The sequence below is a fragment of the Ipomoea triloba genome, chromosome 4, assembly GCF_003576645.1.
Source record: "Ipomoea triloba cultivar NCNSP0323 chromosome 4, ASM357664v1".
Taxonomy (NCBI): Eukaryota; Viridiplantae; Streptophyta; class Magnoliopsida; order Solanales; family Convolvulaceae; genus Ipomoea; species Ipomoea triloba.
In genome coordinates this window covers 34,557,223-34,580,313 of record NC_044919.1, presented here as the reverse complement: position 1 = coordinate 34,580,313, position 23,091 = coordinate 34,557,223, and the positions used below count along the sequence as shown (strand labels likewise).

The 23,091-nt window shown below is 34.2% G+C and overlaps 2 protein-coding genes across 2 annotated transcripts; both read left to right on the top strand.

Annotated features, from left to right (window-relative positions):
- The first annotated feature begins 8,591 nt into the window (after positions 1-8,591).
- Positions 8,592-14,595, top strand: LOC116017804 (transcription factor LHW). The gene is made up of 10 exons (XM_031258442.1): positions 8,592-9,323; positions 10,329-10,547; positions 10,651-10,732; positions 11,141-11,182; positions 11,263-11,322; positions 11,552-13,231; positions 13,335-13,436; positions 13,523-13,663; positions 13,742-13,867; positions 13,952-14,595. Exons 1-10 carry the CDS (start codon positions 9,229-9,231, stop codon positions 14,117-14,119), a joined length of 2,715 nt encoding a protein of 904 aa, XP_031114302.1. The 5' UTR covers positions 8,592-9,228; the 3' UTR covers positions 14,120-14,595.
- A 3,803-nt stretch (positions 14,596-18,398) lies between these two features.
- Positions 18,399-22,950, top strand: LOC116016658 (receptor protein kinase TMK1-like). Its single transcript, XM_031257016.1, has 3 exons — positions 18,399-18,592; positions 18,681-21,154; positions 21,976-22,950. Exons 2-3 carry the CDS (start codon positions 18,745-18,747, stop codon positions 22,485-22,487), a joined length of 2,922 nt encoding a protein of 973 aa, XP_031112876.1. The 5' UTR covers positions 18,399-18,592; positions 18,681-18,744; the 3' UTR covers positions 22,488-22,950.
- Positions 22,951-23,091: the final 141 nt, after the last annotated feature.

The following is a 23,091-nucleotide window of genomic DNA, read 5'->3' as shown; positions in this document are numbered from 1 at the left end:
CCTTTCCGTCATATCTTTAATTTGCTTATATGAACAGATATCTTAATGGTGGCGCACTTCATTTTCCCCCACTACCTGTCCCATTCTCATCTTCAATCCTCTAATAGATTCAGTTTTTGGATTCATCGCCAAAACTATTACACACCATCACCATCTATTCAAATCAAAGTTACTTTGTTGCTACTTTTGATTTTACGAGTTTAGTGATCGATTGATATTCTTACAATTAATGTATAGCTGTGAATATTGTCATTATACGTGAACAACTTCAGTTCTTTTTCACTTTCAGTCCCTCCGGTGACATATTTAATGAAATTTTCACAAGATTTTGTCACATAATGAGTCAATAACCAAGTTTATGAGTAAAAATATCATCAAGTGATGAATGGACATTTTTCTCATAAATAAACTTTGATCAATTACAAGTTAAATGAAAAATTCTGGTGAGATCAGATTTCACTAGATTTCTCATTGAAATGGCTAAAAATGGGGCAAACAAAAACAACAATTATGCGCTAAGAATAGTAATTTCCATAGTCATGCACTAATAGTTAAAATGTTATCAAATTTGTGGAATTAAAAGTGACAATAACTCGTTCAAATTGAATAGTATAACTAAGATAGTCTTAATCAAGTTTGGAGTTTGAATATTCATAATGCATCTTAATTACCAATCAGAAGATGTTGTGATAGGTTAATGTCTCATCCCATCCAGCCTATAGGTCTAGTGGTATTCTTTATCACATAGGCTTTCAAGAATGACCATATTCATATAGAAACTTCTCTCTTTTAATATGTATCACTATGAAAAAGGGTGTCCATATGTTGTTAATGTAAAGTTTGTCTAAATAGATTTTAAAAAAAATGTTTGAAATTTTCTTTCTTAAAGTTTAGCATGTTCATAGAGACATATAAATAAGTCAATTTTTATAAATACTGTGTGGAAAATTTATATATACAATTTAATTAGTGGGAAATTATCAAATATTTAAAAGTTTCTTCCTTGCTCATTAGATTTGATGAGATTATATTAGTCAATATGTAAAATTGATTCATAATTTTTAAAATTAAGTGGACAACATTATTCATCACCCCTATATATACCTTTCAACCTAGGTTGGGCTAAGTAGCACTGTGTAGTCATACCTTGTGGTTAGAAATTCTGTTGGAATTCATGTTAATTATTACGATTGTTGTTTTGTTTTCTTTTGCTGTTTTAAGGAAAATTTATAATCGATTGACTAATACACAATAACAGATCATTTAATAGTGGTCCTTACAAACAATTCCACTCCAATCTATTACCCTCACAGTGATAGATGGTGATAACCCCTTTGACTCGTAGTATCATTATTTACAACCATTTCCGATCCACTATTGATTGGTGGATAATAATTTTATGTTTTTTAGTTGAGCCTGTTGGCGTCATTATCTAAGCTCGCTGATGTTTTTTTAAGTGTTCCCTAATTTTTTTATCATAATATTTTTACCAAATGCACACCATTAAATAGTTATAGTAAAAATGTGACTTCATTTCTAAAATAGTTCTCCGACTATGGTCTTTTCTTAAATTGGTCAATTGATTTTTAATTACACCCAAAGTGGCCCTCCAACTTTTGAATTTTAAGCCAAAATGGTTCTTCGTTAGCTTTGGCGTTAAATAGGTGTTAAAATGAATGGTAAAACTGGAAATTTAGGTTTTGCACTTCAATTTAAAGTAATATGTGACTCCTTTTAGTAGCCTATGCACACATTTCTTCAAATTAGATTTTTGCTCTGCTAAATATGCAATCAAAATGTGAGATATATAATCAACTAGAAGGATAGAAATCTAGAAATCCTAGCATTGAAAAGTTTTTGGATGAAGTTGAAGATGAACTTTTTTGGCCTTCTAGTTTGACATAAGTTAGATTATCTATTTGACCATAATCTCTTATTATAAATCTATCACCATAAATAATGAAAATACCACAGTATTTTTTAGATTTTAAAAACATGTCTAAAATTGTAATTATATAATAATAATAATAATAATAATAATAATAATAATAATAATTTTAAAAGGTTATTTATTGAAAATAAAATAAGAACTTCTTGTGTTACTATTTTTATAAACTAAGTCTAATTACGTACAACACATATATAACTTAATGATAATAAAATACTTATAAAGGAATTTTCTATGGTATTGATCGTAGTAAAATTAGATATTTTTGATTACGAATCAATAAACTCTTGATAGCTCCAATGAGATGATAATGAAGTTAACAAGGTCATATTCTCTAAAACTTTGCTTTCCAAATGGAGACAAAAAATACATATATATTATACTAAAGGGTTCTCTTTTATAAAAGTAAGGCACAATAATGCTATCAAGTAACTTAGAATTCTCCCATATATGCACAGTACACACCCCCATATAATAAAAGTAGTAAAAAAAATGAAAAGTAAATTTAGAACCCCAAATTGACACAGTGGTGTACGTATTCATCCAAACATTTGTGTAGGAATCTTTTGCCCATTTCCCCACAAAAATGACTATACAACACTTTGGGGTTAAAGTAAAAAATAAAAATAAAAATTACAAAAGGTAACACTAACCTCATGTGCCTCCAACTAGCATTCCATCTTTTGATGCCTCTACGCCCCCCAAAGAATATATCCAAATTGTTTATTTTCTTTTGTCCCCTCTGTAATTTTCACAAACAAGTGGGGTCAAAATTCGAATTTCAAGAAATCAATAAAGCTTTTCGTGCACCCATGCTTTCTTCACCATTGATCCCACCCTTACATTTCTAGATCCGACGGCCACCTACACCCCTCACCCTTCAACCATGTGGGGTTGGAATATTTTTTAATCCCAGGTAATAATTTTTAATTATTGAAGATTGGGAATAACAGAATAGAAGCATCAGAGCCTCACAACCACCCAAAACAACAATTTTTATTTTATTTTTACTTATAAATATTATATTGTATATATAATTAAAAAAAATATTATTTTTAACTGAAATAATGTTATTTTAATGTATTAAATTCAAACATTTTTTTAGTACAAGTTCAAACATTTGATGTCGAGACTTATATAGTTATCAACTTTCTATAAGTCGATGAGAACTAATCTGATGCATTAAAAGATAGATCTGTATATATAATTGTAAATTAAATGTAGAAAAGGTGATATTGTAAGCTAAGACAGACAATAACTGCGTTGTCAGCAAACCTTAGTCATACATTAATAATTTAAAAAAAGGTTGGGGAAGTTAGCAACAAAAGAATAAAAACTGAAGGACGGTATTAATTAACATTATCATTAGAGGAATAGTCATCAAGAAAAAAAGGATTACATATTGTTTATTTGTTTTGAACCAAAACGACAATCATAAGACCCAACAGTGAATTTTAAAATTATTAATTATAGCAACCTCAGATCTACCATCAACTCTTCCTAGTTATAAAGGAATTTGGATAATTAAGAAAATGAGGGAAAATAATTTATTAAATTTTCTATGACATTTTAAAAGTATTTTGAGAGGTTGGTTTTTAATAAAACTAGTGCTTTTGTGCTTTTATAGGTAATTTGTTTAATATAGTATAAATATATTCTTTTGGGGAGGAATTACAATTTCATTCTTGCAAGCAAATTTCATCGTTTGGTTGGAGGTCAGGGAATTGCAATTCCGGGAAAATTTAAATTTCCTCATTTTCATGGAATTGGAATCTCATGCATCTCCGGTATACATGGGATTTGAAAGGGAATAACTAAATATGTAGTAAAAAGTCCAAAATGTCCATATTGACTGACGTTCTATGTCAAGAAAAAGAACATTTGTGGAAGATACCTAACATGCATGGAGAAGTATTATTCCAATTTTACCAATTTAGTATGAGTTTTGGGTTAAGTTTCTTGTGTGCATAAAGGTACAATTTAGTGTAAGGCTCAAAATTAGACATACTCGATTTATTTCTTCATAAATTTAAGATGTCTGGTTCATAAAGTTCAGAATATAATCTGGTAAAGTTGAGAAACATTGGTTATAAAAAAAATATTATTTAATGATGAGGAGAACTATAGTCCAGTAATGTACAATATAATGTGCAGTCCTACATACAATAAAGTTTAGGGCATAGCTAGGGTATAAAAAAAATAAAAACTATGAAAATAGCAGAATGTTACCCAAAAGGCATAATGAAAGAGCCTAGAAATGGGAAATCATAATGCCTCAAAAGAGAATTGGGACAATGGACCACAGAACCAATGGGAATAAAGGTGCTCAACTTCCTACTATACCCTCATAGCTTGGGGAACCAGCCATTTACCCCAATCAGTTTTAGGGTTTGGGGGCTCAAAGCAATTTTGCCTCTCCCTAGAAAGTATTCAAATAATATATCAAAATTAAAAAAGCAAACAATTTTGGTGTAATTATTTGGAATCTGGGCCAACCAAGTGAAGTTGTGAAGTCTCCAGTTTTGTTGGTAACTGTAAAAACCTTTTGGACCACCAATAGGCATGTATATTATTACTGAATGTGATGGATATCATTTGGGTTGGGAAAGAATAAAACAAAATCATCAAATTACTTTGACAGTGAAACTAAAATTATTTCTTTCTATTTTTTGCATATTAAAGGGTTGCATGATATCAGATTTGGCCAGCTTCAATTAGGGCAATGTTACCCTTTGGGTAGTTCAGAATGTTTTTAAGTACAACAACAATAATGTAGCTTATTTGGGAAACTTTTTCAACACTATAATTATAACCCTAATATTCTATTTAATCACGAGTAATTGGTAAACACATTATTCTTAAATTACACAAAAAAAAAATTTGCATTAGGCTTAGAACTATACAATAGAGGTAGTGGATTATGGTAGTTAATAACTTATAAGCATGTTGTGTTATAAAATTTAACAAGTCTGTAGTATTCTTTGTAAATGATGCTTGGTAGTTAGTTGTTTACTATTATTGATAAAAAAAAATACGTAAAATGACTTATAAAGATATGAATATTTTAATTCATTTACGTTACTTTTGTAACTCATGTCTCTTAGTTTCACCAAACTATATTCTAGACCATCCCATGCCTATGAAACGGTAAATTAAGTCCATCTAATTTCGAGGCTCATGCTAAATTGTATACTTCTGCACACAATGGAGTTCAATCCAAACTCAAACCCAAATCTCTTGAGCATATATTGGTCTAGTGAATGAGAAGTCTCACTTAAAACTTGCTTCCAACGGCAAAATGTAGGTTACTTAACTATTGTTAAAATAATTTTTTAGATACAAGTTTCAAAATAATTTAATTTCTAAAATAATAATTTTATATTAACGTTTTTGTTGTTCCATTAAAAGTTCATCTTAGGTACAAAATAAAAGCATATTCTCCTGTGAGATACAGGGTCTCAATTCGTGAGACAGGTTAGGTCATGAGAATTCAGGTCTTATGAGCTTAGTAATATTATTTTATGCAAACTGTTTATTAAAATTTTGTTATAGTATTATATAAGGCTTAATTAAATATTGATTATATATGCAATTCTACTATATAATGACACTTTATTTCCTATAGAGTACTATATTTATGCTATAATATTATATGTAAGGCTTAAAATATTGATAATATATATCTGCAATTTGTTATTTATTACTTTATTCATTGCAAAATATGTATTACATTTATGTTATAAAGTATTATATATAATGCTTAAACCCACAAAATTAAAAAAAAAAATTAAAATTCCCTAATTCATTCCTTACAACCAAACGCCTGTAAGTTAATTCGTTGTTTACCAAAGCTTACTTACAAGATTTGATTTAACTAAATTGTTAAAATTAGTCAAATCTATCTAAAAATAGAATATGTTGTGCATGCATGTTGGAATGCAACTAGTGAACTACCAAATATGATCAAACTAAAGTCCAAATAGGTAGAATTATAAATAAAAAGTATCAGCAAGTAGATTGTTTCCACTATACATGTTGGTGGTTAGGTAACTATATATTACGGGGTATTTGGTGAGAAAATACGGAGTATATATATACGTAAGAGTGAGAAAAAGAAATACAAACTGCTGCATACATAATCAGATTTAAAATACGTATAAAACTATTAACTTTTCCTACCTACGACATAGTATATTATCATTGTTGAACAAGCACGCTTATTCTGGTCAATATGCCTCAATTATTTATTTATTAAATCAATATAAGCACTTTCAAATCCACCAAACCAACATTTTAATAAGTAATTAACATATAATATACAGATAGTGTAATCCAATTATCTACTTAAACTTTTAGTTGATATAAAACACATACTTCAATTAAGCTCTTATCTCCGATATCTTGAACTTAGAGTATAATTTGATTGTAAATTACATACAAGTTTTAAATGTAGGCTAGTTTGAAAATTTGCACCCCTTCTCATCTTTATTAAATGTACTATAAAAATAAAAGAAAAGAAAAATCGTGCCAACAAAATTTAATAGAGGCGTACAATAACATCCACAATTAAAAAATATTTTTTTTTGAACCAAATCAATAGCATGACTGATCTATTGATCTTTAACTGGGTCAATTTTTTTATCCACACTTTTAATGTATAGAGAATAATCAATCAATGTAGCCCTCGAGACTTAGTGTAGTGGTTCGTTGTCTGGCTTGATGTCACGACTGAAGGCAGCATTGTGGGGTTCGAATTCAATTAGAGACATGAATGAAAAAAAGTCGGGGTAATGGAATTGAAGGTGTAGATTGGATTGCGTGTGCACGCATGAAGATTGAAAACTAGGGTATGATGGGTGAGCTGATTGCGCAACTCACAATTTAACTCTATGACGGGGTCCTGTGAACTTATGATTAATTTGGTGAAGTTGGGATCACTTAAGTGTGTGTGTGTGTGTATATATATATATATGTGAAATATTTTTTTCAAAATTCTCTTTCAATAAAAAATAAAAATACTAATATCTATTCCTTGTACATTTAATATACATACAAAAATGTCTCATATAGGCATACTCTTAAATTTATAGACATTTATAATAGCCAAAAAAAAAGAGAAATATATTACTTAGTCAATGTATTAAATATTGTTTAGACAGATTGAGTAATATAACTAATAAATGCTCATTACAATGATTTAATGTAAGATTTGATGAAAATAATATATATTATATGCTAATAATTAAGGGCGTCCCACCACTTCAGTCATTCAGTTATGAAAATTGGTGGGGTAAATTATTTGATATGACTAATCCTTATATGCCATAACAATATCAAATATATATCTTTTTCCTTCAATGAATTTGAACAAAAACACTGACTATTAAACTTATAAACTTATTTTATGTTAATTACTCAATTGAGATACATCCCGAGACAAATGATCGGATTATATTGATGAGACCCCGTAGAGATTAACTCAATGATTCAAAGGTCACTCTCGAAATCTTACTCCAACGACACAGTGATTCGTGATTTACCTTATCCAACGATAAAAAAAAAAATATTATATTGATGAGAGTAGTGGGCAATGTATAATTATGGTAAAAGTAGAGGGGCAAATAATGAGAGATGAAGAAGGAAAGCGACCTCCACTATCGGCGGCAACCAATCCTGACTACACTGTCTGAGTAACCCCTCCGACCTTCCCTGCCCATCAAAAAAGAAGGGTGGAAAATGAGAGACTACAAACCCTAGAGGTCCCATAATTTTTATATATCCAACCACATCAAAAGCTCATTGCTTCACAATTACACTATCTCCTATTCTCCTATATTTTATATCAATCCATATATTTTACTTACTATTGTATTGTACTAATACTCTTCTCCGGACGAACACGGGTAGGGCAATGTCTCGGAGAATCACCTAGGCAAGACGAGTGCTCCGGTTGCAGATGCACTAAAAAAAATACTTCATAGATTTTAATTTGATACACTTCTTATTAAAATTTTAGACTTTTATTTGAAAACATGAAATTTCTTTTCTATGTTGATGATTAACGAACGAATTAATAATCAGGTTCGAGGTTGTAATTTAGTAATAAATATATTAAGTAGGAAAATTTTATAATGACGTGTATTTTACAAAGTTATATCTTATATCCCTTGTAAGCTGTACTTTCTTTCTATGTATCTTTTAGAAAGCATAAGATATAATTTTACAAAACACACATTATTGTGATTATTCGTTCTTCTTAATTATAAAAATAGACACCATTTCTTTTCCACATTGTAGAATTTTAGGATTCGTTGTATTATTTGTGCTTTCATCGAGTATCATATTTTTCTCTCTCGTTTTGTACTTTTATCTATCAATGCAGATTACGTGGCAAGAGTAAAAGAATATTTGTACCGAGTATTTTTTTTTAAAAAAATTAAATTATTAATTTTGAAGAACCAAAAAGGTGTAAATTCTAAGATTCTTGTGCAGTTCCAAGGCATGAACTCCTGAACTTGTAGAAAAAGACCGCAAAAGCCGACAAAACAACTTCCATAGTGGCAAAACCGCAATTCTTCCCAAACTCCCAGCCCCTTTTCTCTACTCGTCTCTTCTTTGATTAATATTGGCGCATTATAGCACGGACACACTCCACAAACGCTTGCTTTCATCTTCTCCTCCCCAAAGCAAAAAAGTGAAGCCTATCTCCGTTAAGTTCTCAGCAAAAAACCCTCACACTTGAGATATACCCTGAGATTCTTTGCTCCCATTTCTAAAGCTCTCGTCTTTTTCCCAATTCTTTGAATCTTGATACAGATACACTGGTATATACCCACTTTCTTTGCTTCTTGAAATGGAGAAAATTGTGCTTATTGTTAGCTGTGAGCTCAAGGCTTGTGGCATAGTGTAGAAAGGGTCGTCGGAGTTTCAATTTCCGGAGCTTTAAGGAAAAAAAAGCTCTTTTTTTTTTTTTTTTTCCTCTCTCTCCTTTGGGAGTTTACTTTCTCTCTTCTTTCCCGCTCTAGAATGGGTTGCAAGCGCATGATTGTTAGGAATTTGGATCCGGAGAGGAAAAGGAGCGGTGGGTTGAGAACCAAACAGGCGGGGCGCGGGTCTTGTAGAGGAAGTTAGGCCATTTGAACTGCACTTGCCGGAAAACCAGGAGAGCAATGATTCTTCGCCGGCGCTGACAACTATTCAGTTTTTCTTTTTCTATTTATCTCCGCAATAAGGGAAAAAAAGTTTTGTTCTTGAAATAAATTCATAGACTGTTACTCGCTATGGGGTACTTGCTGAAGGAAGCTTTGAAGACTCTGTGTGGAGTCAATAGATGGTCTTATGCTATTTTCTGGAAGATCGGCTGCCAAAACCCCAAGTGATTTTTCTTCATTTCTCATTTCTTTCTTTCTTTCTTGTTATTTTTGTTGTGTTTTTGTTTAATCTTCTGTCTTGCTGCTTATACTGAAAGTGTATTCTCTGTTCTTGATTTGGGGTTTATTCCAATAGATTTTTTTTTTTTGTGTGTGTGTGAGATTTTCTCACAAAATGGAGAATTATGTGAGAAGTTTGCACTTATTTGCTTTGCTTGAAACGTTCTTTTCCCCTTTTAGGCTTTTTTGCTTTATCTCCTTTTGCTTTCGTGTTTTGGTGACTGTGTCCTGATTACTGTTGTGAAAATGGAAGGCAAGTGAAAGAGAAAAAAACTGAAAAACAAAAAGTTAAGGCTGCTAATCTTTTTCTGCTGTTCAGCTCTGCAAAACCCAAAAATAAGTTTCACTGATTATATTGTGTTCAGTAGCTATCTACTCTTGTCTCCCTGTTTGACCAGAATAAAACCAGTCCTAATTTGTACTAATTTGTTTTTAAAAAAATTTAATTGATCAATGAATTGAGAGTTGTGGGTGGTTTTCTTGATTAAGATATCATTTGTCTTGTTATAGATTTTAGGGATATTGTCCAGTTATTTTTTTAAAATTATTTTTTTAATTTCCTTTAGCAGTAATCAGATCACTTTCATTTTCTACTTTTGGAATTTTGTGGTTTGTCCAGTCTGTTCATCTTAGAAAATCATATTTGGAGGTAGATTTGTTTTAATCTCATGAAGCCCTTTATTGTGATTTCCTTTACATGAACATACTTATTACTGAGTCTGCCATTCTTGTTTCATTCTATACGCTCTTATTCTCTTTTGGTATCTTGTTCTTTGTTTTAACTATTCCCCTAGTAGCTTCTAAACAGCAATTCATTGATATAATGATATGCCACTTTGGTTAATTGCGTTTGGTATTGATTATTTTTCCTGTTTTATCAGTATCCCTATCGAGTAACTTTTGATGCTCAATGGATAAGTATGTTTATTTTTTCTGTTTTTGATTTGTAGGCTTTTGATTTGGGAAGAATGTTATTATGAACCTGCACTCTACTCTGGTATCCACGGAATTCCTGGGTCTCAGAACCCAGAACTTGCTTTTCAAAATTGGAGCGCTTGTTGGACTTCACGCGATGCTTGTAATTCGCAGCTTTTGCATACAGCGGAGAGGGTGCAGTTGCTTGTGAACAAGATGATGATAGAAAATCAGTTCAATGTTGTAGGAGAAGGGTAAGAGTTTATCTTTATATCATATGTCTACACATTATTTTGCTGTCTTAAAATGCTAACCAGAAAGAGTTGCCTCGAAAATGTCTTCTTTTTTGCTTCTCAGACTAGTTGGACGAGCTGCTGTTACTGGTAACCATCAATGGATTTTGTCAGAGGGTTATTGTAGAGAAGCGTACCCAATAGAGGTGTGTACTCGCTGGTCCAAAAGAAGTTTGAAGTTCTTACTGTTCCATGTGCATTAACATCGCCTTCCTTTCTTGCAATAGTTGTATATTCTGTTCCCACAGTGTCTTATTAAGGCCGAGTGCTAGCCAGCTAATTTCAGTGATTCCATAAAATAATTCAAAATGTACTTGTCACATGGTGATCTGTAATTTTTTCGTTCCGTTAGTGATAAGATATGCTAGGTTTTAGAGCTTTTATGTACTTCAATATTTGTACTTCTCTATATACTGCACTTTTTTAACTAATAAGTGCATGGAATATACAATTCACTCGGTTGATTCCTGGATAGTAATTATAATTAGTGTCACTAAGTGTCGGTGCTTTTCATCCACTACTAACAATTTGTCCGCATTGTCTGTGTCTCTTAGGTTCTGAAAGAGCTGTCTCAACAATTTTCGGCTGGCATGCAGGTATACTATTTCTGACCTTGTTTTGTTGTACGTATTCTTCTCTGTAGCATCATTAAAGTTCTTGTCTTTACCCTATGCAGACAATTGCAGTAATTCCTGTTCTTCCTCACGGTGTTGTTCAACTTGGGTCATACAAATTGGTAAGTTCTTTCTTCGGTATTTCTTTAATTGAGTGTTAAGCATTCGTGCTTGACTGGAAGCCAGGTCAATTTGGAAATCATGATATTCATGTTGTAGCCTATCACTTAAATTTTGACATTTTAGCGTATATAGTGGGCTCCGCTTGGGTATTGTGTATTCAGCGTATTAATTTCTGTCAGTCGTTCACTCGGTCGAATCTTAATTCTGATGTGATATTTGGTGCTTCAGATAACGGAGAATGTCGGTGTTGTGAATGATGTGAAAATGTTGATTTGTCAACTAGGATGTGTTCCTGGTGTCTTGCTATCGGATGAAAATGCAATGAAAGAACCCGTTCAAAACACTGGGGTTCTGTTCCATCTCGAAAATTCAGCTTCTGTAGATTTTACCACGAGATCGGAAGTGTTGAAATCTGAGCCGACTTCTTCCTCTTTTCTTAGACAAAATCGGGAAAGACAGCCTACTGGTGCAACATTTCAAAGTTCCTCGATTTCCCAAAGCGTTGTTGAGTACCATGATGATGATCACCGTCAAGGAAATGTTGTTCCACTAATGAAACCAAACAATTCTCCGAAAAATCATCTCAGAAAAGAAGAGGTAAAAGCTGAAGTAATTCCTTCGAATCCTAATATGTGGCCAAATCAACAGTCCTCAACTTACATTCCTTGGCCTCCAAATCATGAACAGCGGATTATGTCTTCTGCTTGTCATACAAAAACTAACCCTATGCCCAATGGCTATAAAATATCACAGCCAAGAACAGATCCCGGGCCGATTCCCAATTGTCTTGAAAATTCTGTGCTTCCATCTGTTGGAGCACAACAATTATGTAACGGAGCAGAAAGACATCTGGAATCAATTCCTGATATAGATTCATTTTTGGATGCAAACCGATCTCCAAGGAAGAATCTCTCTTTCCCACATTCTGGTGCTGCAAGTGGGCTTCAAAGTTCTGAGTTTTTCTCCAACCTCGAGGCATCTTCATCTGGTAATGTGAACCATTTGCCTACAAATTATTCTGCAGATAACGGATGTGCTCAACTTCAGCTGGATAATATGGGAACAGTAGAAAATGATTTGTTCCAAGCTCTCGGCATTGTGCTGACACAAACTAACGAGAATCAGGGTTTAAGCGAGCACGTTCCTGATTTTAGTTACGATGCAAAACATGAATACAGGTTGCAGAGTGCAATGCTGGAGAATAATTGTGAAGATAAAGATCCGTGTGTCCATCAGTCAGGGGATGACTTGTTCGATATTCTGGGCGCTGATTTTAAGAATAAACTACTAAACGGAAGCTGGAACAATTTCACAAACGCAAAGGATATGGGTCATAATCCGTCTACATCTCTGATAAGTCAGGATGCCTCTTCAACTGTCAATCAAGGGAAATCTGACTCGGGTACATTTGCAGTGACTTCTTTCGACCATCTTTTAGACTTTGGACCGTCAACCCCTTCTGCCAAGCAGGGCTTGGACGATAATGTCTCTTGCCGTACCACATTGACAAATATGAGCAGCTCATCTGGCCCTAATGCATCGTGCTCCTATGGCCGGGTTGGGGCGTCTACTCAAATGCAGGGCGAGTTATTTGGTTGTCCCAAGTCTAATGCAAACACAAGGGTCTTGACGTCTTGTTCGTTTGATTCTACCAAGGAAACCCCGGCAACCTATCCTCAAACGAGTTCAATGTATGGGTCACAAGTAAGTTCGTGGATTGAACAAGGGCATGACATCAAGAAGACTACTAGTGTTTCAACTGCAAGTTCCAAAAAGCCTGATGAAACAAGCAAACCAAGTCGTAAAAGGCTTAAACCAGGAGAGAACCCTAGGCCTAGGCCAAAAGATCGCCAAATGATTCAAGATCGTGTGAAAGAATTGCGGGAAATTGTGCCTAATGGAGCCAAGGTGATGCATCGTGTTCAATTCTTTCCCTATCTGTTCCCGTTTTCTACAATATTTTTGGTACTCACATTTTTTTTTTTCCTCTCATTGCATATGTGGTTAACAGTGTAGCATTGATGCTCTCTTGGAACGCACTATCAAGCACATGCTTTTCTTGCAGAGCGTAACAAAACATGCAGACAAACTAAAACAGACCGGAGAGTCAAAGGTGCCATATGTTGTAAAACGTCTTACCCAGGCAAAATTATATTCTAGATTGTTTTTTTAATCACGTCTTATTTTCTGGAGCTGTAGCTTATTAGCAAGGAAGGAGGCTTACGTCTTAAGGATAATTTTGAAGGGGGAGCAACATGGGCATACGAAGTTGGATCGGAGTCTATGGTCTGCCCTATCATTGTTGAGGATCTGAATCAGCCTCGTCAGATGCTTGTGGAGGTTGGTGTGTTCTTCCTTAGATAGACATAAATCTGAACATGATCAGATGCTTAGTTTGTGTCTTTTGGTCTGCCACAGATGCTTTGTGAACAACGGGGCTTCTTCTTGGAAATTGCTGACATTATTCGAGGATTAGGACTGACTATCTTGAAGGGGGTCATGGAAATGAAGAATGAGAAAATATGGGCACGATTTGCTGTTGAGGTAAATACCTCCTTTACCTGAATTTGTTGCCCTAATTGCCTTTTGGTGTGCCCTAACAAGAGATGCTTACATTATATGCTACAGGCTAACAGAGACATAACGAGGATGGAGATATTTATATCCCTCGTTCATCTCTTGGAGCAAACAACAAAAAACGGAGTGGAAACGCCCAATGGTACTGACAACGAAGCAATGAAGGCTCACCAGTTCCACCAAGCAGCGTCAGTCCCAGCAGCCAGTAGTTTGCACTGATGATCCACCATGGCACGAACGGCCTGTGTCTGGATATACGTTAAGAGCGAGCTGAGCGACCGACCATCGTGCTTGCCATGACTAACTTCACTCCAGGTAGATCCTTTTGGTGGTCCAAATGTTAACTCTTCGTGCTCTTGTATCTAAACCCAAGCTCTGGGCTATAGGAAGATTTCGTTTGAGATGACCTGAGTGAGTATTGTATTTCCAGAATGTATGTATTGCTGAGCCCGACTCTTAGCGCAACGATCGAGGCTCTAGAACATATGTATCCCTAGCTAGCTAGGATGAGTGTTGATTGCATAAAGTAGTTTATTTGATTCATCTCCTTGAAGCAGTAGTTTGTTTGTGTAGGTGAAGAAACTATTTTCTTTTAAATGGAGTGTTGATTCAGATCTGATAGGTCCTGTACAGAGAGATGGGAGATGATAGGAAGGGATTTGTTCAGCAAATTAGCACTATTTTTCTTTAGCATTCATGTTTGTGGTGTGGTGTATATGCATGCATGCATATATTTACAATTACTCTCGACTTTTTTTAAACCATAAAGATGGTCAAAGTTCACAAGAATGAAGTTGGTAGTTTGAATCTCTAGAATGTAGATATTAGTGCAATCCACAAGAGCTTGCGTCCACTCTGACTTTTATATTGCTTTTCATTTTTTTTTAAATTGTCAGAATTTGCTTTTGATTTCTTTTTTCTTTTTCTTTTTTTTTTCCTCTCATATTCTCTTTCATAAGCACACTTACAAAAATTCCTAAAAAATCATGAAATAACTCCACTGATAAGGATGCTTTAAGAGAATCCTCATTAGCTTTCTACATGTCACGATTTTTGTAATGCAAAAAAAAAAAAAAAAAAAGCGATGGGCCAGTGGGGCGTGCAATACACGTGCCTGCTTAGGCGTTGAATGTGTGCCCAACGAGCACAAAAATAGTAACTTTCTACTATTTCTCTCATTTAGGACCCATAAAAAAAATGTTCTTGCAGAAGAAAATCACCTCAAAAACTATTGTCCACATCAACAAAAAATCATATTTGAATTTTTTTTTCTGACAAAAACTATCAATAAACCATATTTTTAAAATTGTCATAATCAAATTCAAGAAAATAGTTTATATCTCAAAAGACTAGTCTATAGATGTGAGGATCAGTGTAGGATTGTATCAGGACCTATTCCTTAATAAAGTTATGTTTGTGATAGCTTATACAAACTTCTCTCAACATGTAACTTTCACACCATACACTTTTTTTTAGGAGGGAAACTTTCAAGTTATTAAGTACAACATCACAATTTTTTAGTGAACTAAGTTTTATGTTACTCTATAATTTCTTAAAAGGACAATATGGGATCATATTTAAGTAGTACTTGATTATCATGAGTAGTACATTCGCGACAGATAATTGATAATTTCACATAATGTTGTTTGATTGATTGTGTTTTTTTTTTTTTTTTTTTGAAACTTGTAGATTTATTTTTGGATAACAAGAAAAATTAAACATGTTGTCATTACATGAATGTATATATTGAATAAATTTAACTCTTATATAATAATTTGTAAGTCACAAAAGATGTAAATCGTTCCAAAAGACAATATATCTGGATAGATTTTTCGTGAATATAGAAAGAGGGAAGGATACACAAAAATGAGCAAGTATAGTTACTCCAACAGCTTGGACTTGGTCAGCATATAGTGGATTCTTTGTAATGAGCTGAAACATGTGTTTTCCTTGAATTGGAGTGGGTTTGTTTAAGGAGGAAATTTTGGACTGGGGCGAGTGCTTTGATTTGATGTGTGCTTTGGTCCCCCTATACATATAAATATTACACTTCATTTTAATCTTACACATTTTACGGATAAAGATTTGTGAGACGGACTCACACAATTGTGAATGAGACACTGACCCATTAAATTTTGAAAATTGGTATTTACATAATCACATATTAATATATTTATAAATAATAATAATAATAATAATAATAATAATAATAATAATAATAAAGTTTCTAATTGAAAGGTAAGTCTTGTTATAATTATATTGTTTATTTTTGTATTTAATTATTATTTGAACCAAGGTATTTTCAAACAGTATTCCAGTAATATTTTACACTGTTCTTATTATTATTAAATCTTAGTATATGACATTTATTATAATTAATTTATTACGTTTAAAATTAATAGTCATGTTCGATAATATAATGAGTACATATACTATAAATTCTATCTATATTGCGTTAATGATGGGTAGTTAAAAAGTTAATACTGTCAATGGTGCTCCAAGTATTATATGTTAGAACCATTGCACTTAGATTTTTATAATGTTGATATCGTGTTAAAACTTTAGATACTTTCCATTTTATCTTCTGTCTATGTCAAAATTTAGGATTTATTTGTATTTCAGCTTGAAGTAAACCTGGCACTAACCCTCATATAGATTGTCATGGAGCAACAGAGTCAAAATTATGTTGAACATGAACACTTACTCCACTAGAATCGATGCCACTGTTAAACTCATTCAACCTTGAAATCGATTCTTTGATGTCGAAGTTACCAACTGCATCTAATTGGCCAGCATTTGTTGTGACTTCATCAATCTTGTGGAGTATTGAAGCAAACGTAGGAGACGCGAGGAAGTGTCGGGCTTTTAAGTGTTGTTTTTGTTAGGTGAATTAGATTGGAGTCACTGTGCATCACTTGACTACCTTGAACAATAGGTATGTGCCAAATGTGGGCATTTCATGTGTTATTAATCATGGAGAATTTCATTGAATGAAAAAACATTTTAAATGATTTTTTATTGAGGTAGAATGTTGTAGAACATTATGAGCACTTTTAAAATATATTGCAAAATCAAATCTGTTACTTTATATCAAGCAAATCCTGCCTATATATATCAAGGCTACAAAAATTAAATTTATTAACAAAAAAAATCATAAGTCAATCAATAAAATTAATATCCATTTAATTTGTAAATAAATTAATCATTTTTTTATTTTAGTAGTAAATTAAAATAAATATATTATAAATTTTAATTCTCAGGATTATACGCTTTATCATTACGCTAAAAACTCTAACTAGTAATAATAACATAATTTTATTTTATTATACTTATGTATCTTTATTGTCAGGCTTAAATGGTCACTATTAAACCAAAAACTATAACTAATAACTAAAACATAATTTTATTTTCTTATACTTTTTTGTAATATAATCAATGCCACATTTTAATAGCAAGATACTAGACTGTCTCTCTTAACCTAAATTATTTATTGAATATGTTAGCAATCACATATTGCATTATTTCACCTAACTACAATAACGTTGGAGGAGTGTCGGCAAGGAGCAGCAGAAAATGACATTTTACCTACTAATCAAAACATGCAGACAAAGAGGTTGACATACATTGAATTACATATTAAAAGGGAAAATATATTGTAACAACTTCTATATTATTTTATTTACATCTGGTCAAATTATTTTTAAATATTGAATCAATTAATCACAATTATATTTTTATTTTATATAATAACATCAATATTTAGATGATAATAGAATATATTTTTTAAATATTATCAGGAATATAGATAATATGTATTAATTAAGATGCATGAAATCAGTGTGAATAGAGATTAAATTGTTAGGAGTCAAATGGGTCCACCTTAGTACGTTACACAAAATATTCAATGCTCTTCTCACACATGTCATTATCATTTTCACACAATTATGTAGATTACGGTCCAAAACGATATCGTTGAATTTTATGAGTTAAAATAATGTACATTATGTGTTAAAATAATGTATTTTATGTATTAGAATAATGTATATTATGTGTTAGAATAATAAAATTTATGGGGTAAGATAATATATTTTATGAATTAAAATAATGTACATTATATTTTAGAATAATGTACATTATAAGTTATAAAAATGTATATTGCAGCGAGACGCGGAGAAAAAATGACGTCATTTTTGAACCGTAGTCTACCCAACTGTGTGGACCACCACGGTACATCCAATAACCGTTGCATTTACACTTGTAAGGCTAACCATTCATGTTTTAAAATCCATCAAAATTCAATATAAGGAAAAAAATCTATGAAACTACAGTAAACATTAAAGAACTACTCCGTATGTACTAATTCTTTCTATATTTTACTATTAAAAATAAAGAAAAAGAATTTGTTGGAAAAAAATGAAACAGAAAAAGAAAAAGAAAAAAGAAAAAAGAAAATAAGCCCATTAAAAAGAGGAAACACCATAGAAGTAGAAGAGAAACAGAGAGAGAGAGGGACACAGAGCACAGCGAGAGGGGGAGGGTGGGAAATTTTGCAGTCCATTTTAGGGTTTGATCCGACATGCAAAGAAGGATTAAAAACCCTAATGGATATGGTGAAATTTTAACTCAATTCAACATCTAGACAACCCACATTTCTCAACTACGGGCTCCATCATCGTGGCTTTCCAATAGAGGTTTGTTCCATTTCTCCCTGTTTCCTGTTTCTCGATTTCTAGGACAGACTTTCTCTTTATGGGTTTTTTCTCTTTTTTATTGTTCAGGAAAAAAAGGGAGGAACTTGGTACGGATATATGCATAGTAATGTCGAATGATCATGATGAAGATGCATGATTATGGATGTGGATCACAGAGTTTTCTGTGTGTATGTATATAGCTGTGTGGTGTTTGTTTGGTTGTGGGCGAATGTGGTTTGGAGCGCGACAAATGCGAATGATTTCAGGATTCTTAAGGAATTGAGAAATGGATTGGAAAATCCTGAGCTCCTAAAATGGCCTGTCAAGGGGAATGACCCTTGTGGCCCTCCTGCATGGCCTTATGTGTTCTGCTCTGGGGGGAGAGTGACACAAATTCAAGCCAAGGGTTTGGGTCTGAAAGGCACTTTGCCTCAGGACTTTAACCAGCTAGATAAGCTGCAGAATCTTGGGCTTCAGAAGAACAATTTGTATGGGAAATTGCCTAGTTTTAGTGGGTTGTCTAATTTGAAGTTTGCCTACTTAGATGGGAACGAATTCGATACTATCCCCGCGGATTTCTTCCATGGGCTTAGTAATGTTCGTGTTTTGGCTTTGGATAAGAACCCGTTTAACAAAACTGCAGGGTGGTCTATTCCCAGTGAGCTGCAGGAATCAACTCGGCTCACTAATTTTTCGTGCTCCTCTTGCAATATTGCTGGGCCATTGCCGGGTTTTTTTGGGAAGATGCCATCTCTCACTGCCTTGAAGCTGTCATATAACAGGATTGAAGGTGAGATACCAGACACTTTTCGTGATTCGCTGCTGCAGGTTCTGTGGTTGAATAATCAGGAAGGTGGTTCGATGACTGGTCCAATCGACGTAATAGGATCCATGGTTGGGCTTACATCAGTTTGGCTTCACGGGAATGCATTTACTGGGCAAATTCCTGATAACATTGAGGATTTGACTTCTTTGAAGGACCTCAACCTTAATGGAAATGAACTTGTTGGTCTGATTCCCAAAGGTTTGGCTGATCTTAATCTGCACTCACTGGATTTGAACAATAATCAGTTAATGGGCGCTATCCCAAAGTTTAAAGCTGCTGATGTCACCTATTCGTCAAATTCTTTCTGTCAATCGAGCCCTGGCGAACCTTGTGCTCCTGAAGTTGATGCGCTGTTGGAGTTTCTTAAAGATTTGAATTATCCACATCATCTGGCGAATGAATGGACTGGTAATGATCCGTGCAAAGGGCCATGGTTTGGTATCACTTGCACTCCAAGTGGGCATGTTTCCATTATTAACCTGCAGAAGCTTAATCTTAATGGTACTCTAAGCCCTTCACTTGCAGCCTTGGATTCGCTGATGGAAATTCACTTAGCAGGAAATAATTTACATGGTCGAGTGCCAACGGATTTAACAAAATTGAGGAATTTGAGATTGTTGGACATAAGTGGCAACAATTTTGATCAGCCATTACCAAAGTTTCGTAATGGGGTGAGGATTCTTACCAATGGTAATCCCGGTCTTGATGATAGTAAAGCCAAGTCGCCTCATCGTCCAACTATACACTCACCACCAACACCGAAAGGAAGCAATCCAGTACCAAGTCCAGGTAATCAGCCACCATCATTCAGTAGTCCACCTTCCCCAGGTTCCCGTTCTGATTTGGCCTCAAAGTCTCCAAGTTTGGCCCAGGATCGGAAGAAACGGCAAAGTTCTTTGAAGTCTGTCGTAATTATCACTGTGGCTATTAGTGCTACTTCTGCAATTCTGTTTCTTGGAATAGCTTTGTTTTGTTGCCTCAGGAAGAGAAAAAAGTCGAAGAAGATTTCTGGTGGAACCGTGGTCCATCCCAAAGGCCCATCCAACCAAGAGTTCAAGACTAAAACATCTGAAAATCCCAGTCTTGGTATACTGGGGAGTCATGCTGCAAGTGAAAATAGTGGCGGGTTGGAAGCTGCTCATATGGTGAAGGGTGGATACCTAATCATTCCAGTCGAGGTCCTTCGTGCAGTAACTAATAATTTTGCACCACAGAACGAAATTGGCCGTGGTGGTTTTGGAGTGGTTTACAAAGGAGTGCTGCAAGATAGTACTCCACTAGCAGTGAAGAGAATGGAAGCCGGGATGATCAATAACAAAGTGTTAGATGAATTTCACGCCGAAATCACAGTTCTTTCAAAAGTCCGGCATCGCCACCTGGTATCACTTTTGGGCTACTCTGTTGAGGGAAATGAGAAACTTTTGGTGTATGAATATATGCCTCAGGGAGCTTTAAGTAGGCACCTTTTCATGTGGAAGAAACTGAACCTAGACCCTCTATCGTGGACACAGAGGTTGAGCATTGCATTAGACGTTGCTAGAGGAATGGAGTATCTTCACAGTCTTGCACACCAGAGCTTTATACACCGAGATCTCAAATCTTCCAATATTCTATTGGGCGATGATTTTCGAGCTAAAGTTTCAGATTTTGGCTTAGTCAAACTTGCTCCTGACAGAGAGATGTCTGTTGCAACTCGGCTTGCAGGGACATTTGGATACCTTGCTCCTGAATATGCAGGTAACAAATTATAATCTTTTACCAGTTCATGTTAGGCTATGTCTTTTTTACCATTAATTACCACTATTCTCCCCAGCTCTTTTTCTCAACACACTATAGCAGGTTGCATCTTCTGGTTTTAGACATGCAAGTTTTAGAACGAAATATATTATACAAGGAGGCATATATTAGTATCGTTGTAAATGTCACTATAAAGGAACCTGCACGGGTAGCTCGGTTGGTTCCTGGGTGGTAGATTGTGGGCAAAGACGCAGGATTAAGCCCTGCCCGTGTGGGAGTTACATCCAATGTGATGGGCTCCTTGTGGGCACCAAACACTGGTCCTCCCACCTAATGGGCTGTTGGGTCACCGTGATTTACTATCTCCACAAATTCTGTCAGGCCAGGGTGTGGGGCCCTTGGAGCGAGGGAAGGGCTAGATAATGTACAAGGAAAATAAGCATATTAAGAACCAAACAGATTAATGATGCTACCATTATATTCTTCAGTTACCAACTTTGGCTGATATATATGATGTACAAAAAGAGATGTGCTGTTCATTAATGCATTCCATATAGTGTGTGGATTCTTTAATTTTACTTCGTACTTATTATGTCTCTCTCTAAGCACACTCAAAGCATTATCTACAGCTTCTCCTTTTCAGCCAAGCATTTGAAATTGCATAGTACAACTTTTTTTTTTTTTTGGAAACATATCCTACATAGGTCACTATTTGATGAGCACAATTTAGCGTTAAGAAACTTCTGTTTCTGAATTTCTTGAAACATAGCGTACAAAGGTGCATATAAAGCTGTTTGCCTTAATCTACGTATTATTTTCAGTGACGGGGAAAGTTACAACAAAAGTTGATGTCTTCAGCTTCGGGGTGGTGTTGATGGAACTTTTGACTGGATTAACAGCACTCGATGAACACCGTTCTGAGGAAAGCCGGGTTTTATTCGAGTGGTTTTGGGCGATGAAATTCAACAAAGAGAATATCATTGCCACTATTGACCCATCCATGAATGCAAAAGAAGATATCTATGATAGTATTTGCACTGTGAGTGAATTAGCCAGGCATTGCACTGCAAGGGATCCTAATCACCGCCCCGATATGGGACACGTTGTAAACGTGCTATCCCAGCTGGTTCACAAGTGGAAACCCGTAGAAGAAGAAGAGCAACAACAAACACAGGTGTTGGCCGATATTGATTACACCGTACCTCTTCCACAAATGCTGATGGCTTGGCAAAACGAAAAAACTGGAGATTTTAGTGGCATCAGTCAAGACAGCAAAGGAAGCACTCATTCAAAGGCTTCGGTATTGGCAAATGCATCTGTGGATCCTCGATAGCTGGGGAAAAGACGATTTTGAGCTACAAATTATATGCCCATCTGCCAAAAAACTGGAGATTTCAGTGGCATGCATCAGGCAAGACAGCATATTTGAAGCATTCTTCATTCTCCTCTGCAGATGCTCGAGAGCTCTGGGAAAAGACGATTTTGGGTACAGAATAAATGTCCATCTGTTTATTCGTGCTAGTATTTTGTGCATTTTTACTTGGTATCCCTAAAAGAGCAGATATAACAGGACCATAAAGTTACAGCAACCTGTTCTTGGAGCTACATACCAAATTGCTTTCTTGTGTAGATACATATATATAACATTTTACACAAGAGAACAGATGGTGGTACAAGTAACATACATGTATGATAGCTTTTTGAGTGTAATTAAGACAAGTTTTAGTGGCTATCTACATCACAAAATAACATGTAAAGCAATATGAGGAAGAATAAAATGGTAACTTCTGCTTTTATATCTACTTTTTTTTTTTGGGCAAGTGAACATTTAGTTGAATTCTTTTAATTATAAATATTAACTCAATGAAAAATATCCAAATGTAAACATTATAATTAGTATATTTAAAACAAACAATCTTTAAAAATCAACCTGAAAT

What these genes read in the sequence shown, in the direction of transcription:
- LOC116017804 (XM_031258442.1), top strand. Translation starts at nt 9,229, where the DNA reads ATGGGGTACTTGCTGAAGGAAGCTTTGAAGACTCTGTGTGGAGTCAAT. An exon ending in GAGAAGCGTACCCAATAGAG is followed by an intron (nt 10,733 to 11,140) that starts GTGTGTACTCGC and finishes TGTGTCTCTTAG; the next exon opens with GTTCTGAAAGAGCTGTCTCA. An exon ending in GGGCACGATTTGCTGTTGAG is followed by an intron (nt 13,868 to 13,951) that starts GTAAATACCTCC and finishes TATATGCTACAG; the next exon opens with GCTAACAGAGACATAACGAG.
- LOC116016658 (XM_031257016.1), top strand. Translation starts at nt 18,745, where the DNA reads ATGATTATGGATGTGGATCACAGAGTTTTCTGTGTGTATGTATATAGC. An exon ending in CCTTGCTCCTGAATATGCAG is followed by an intron (nt 21,155 to 21,975) that starts GTAACAAATTAT and finishes TATTATTTTCAG; the next exon opens with TGACGGGGAAAGTTACAACA.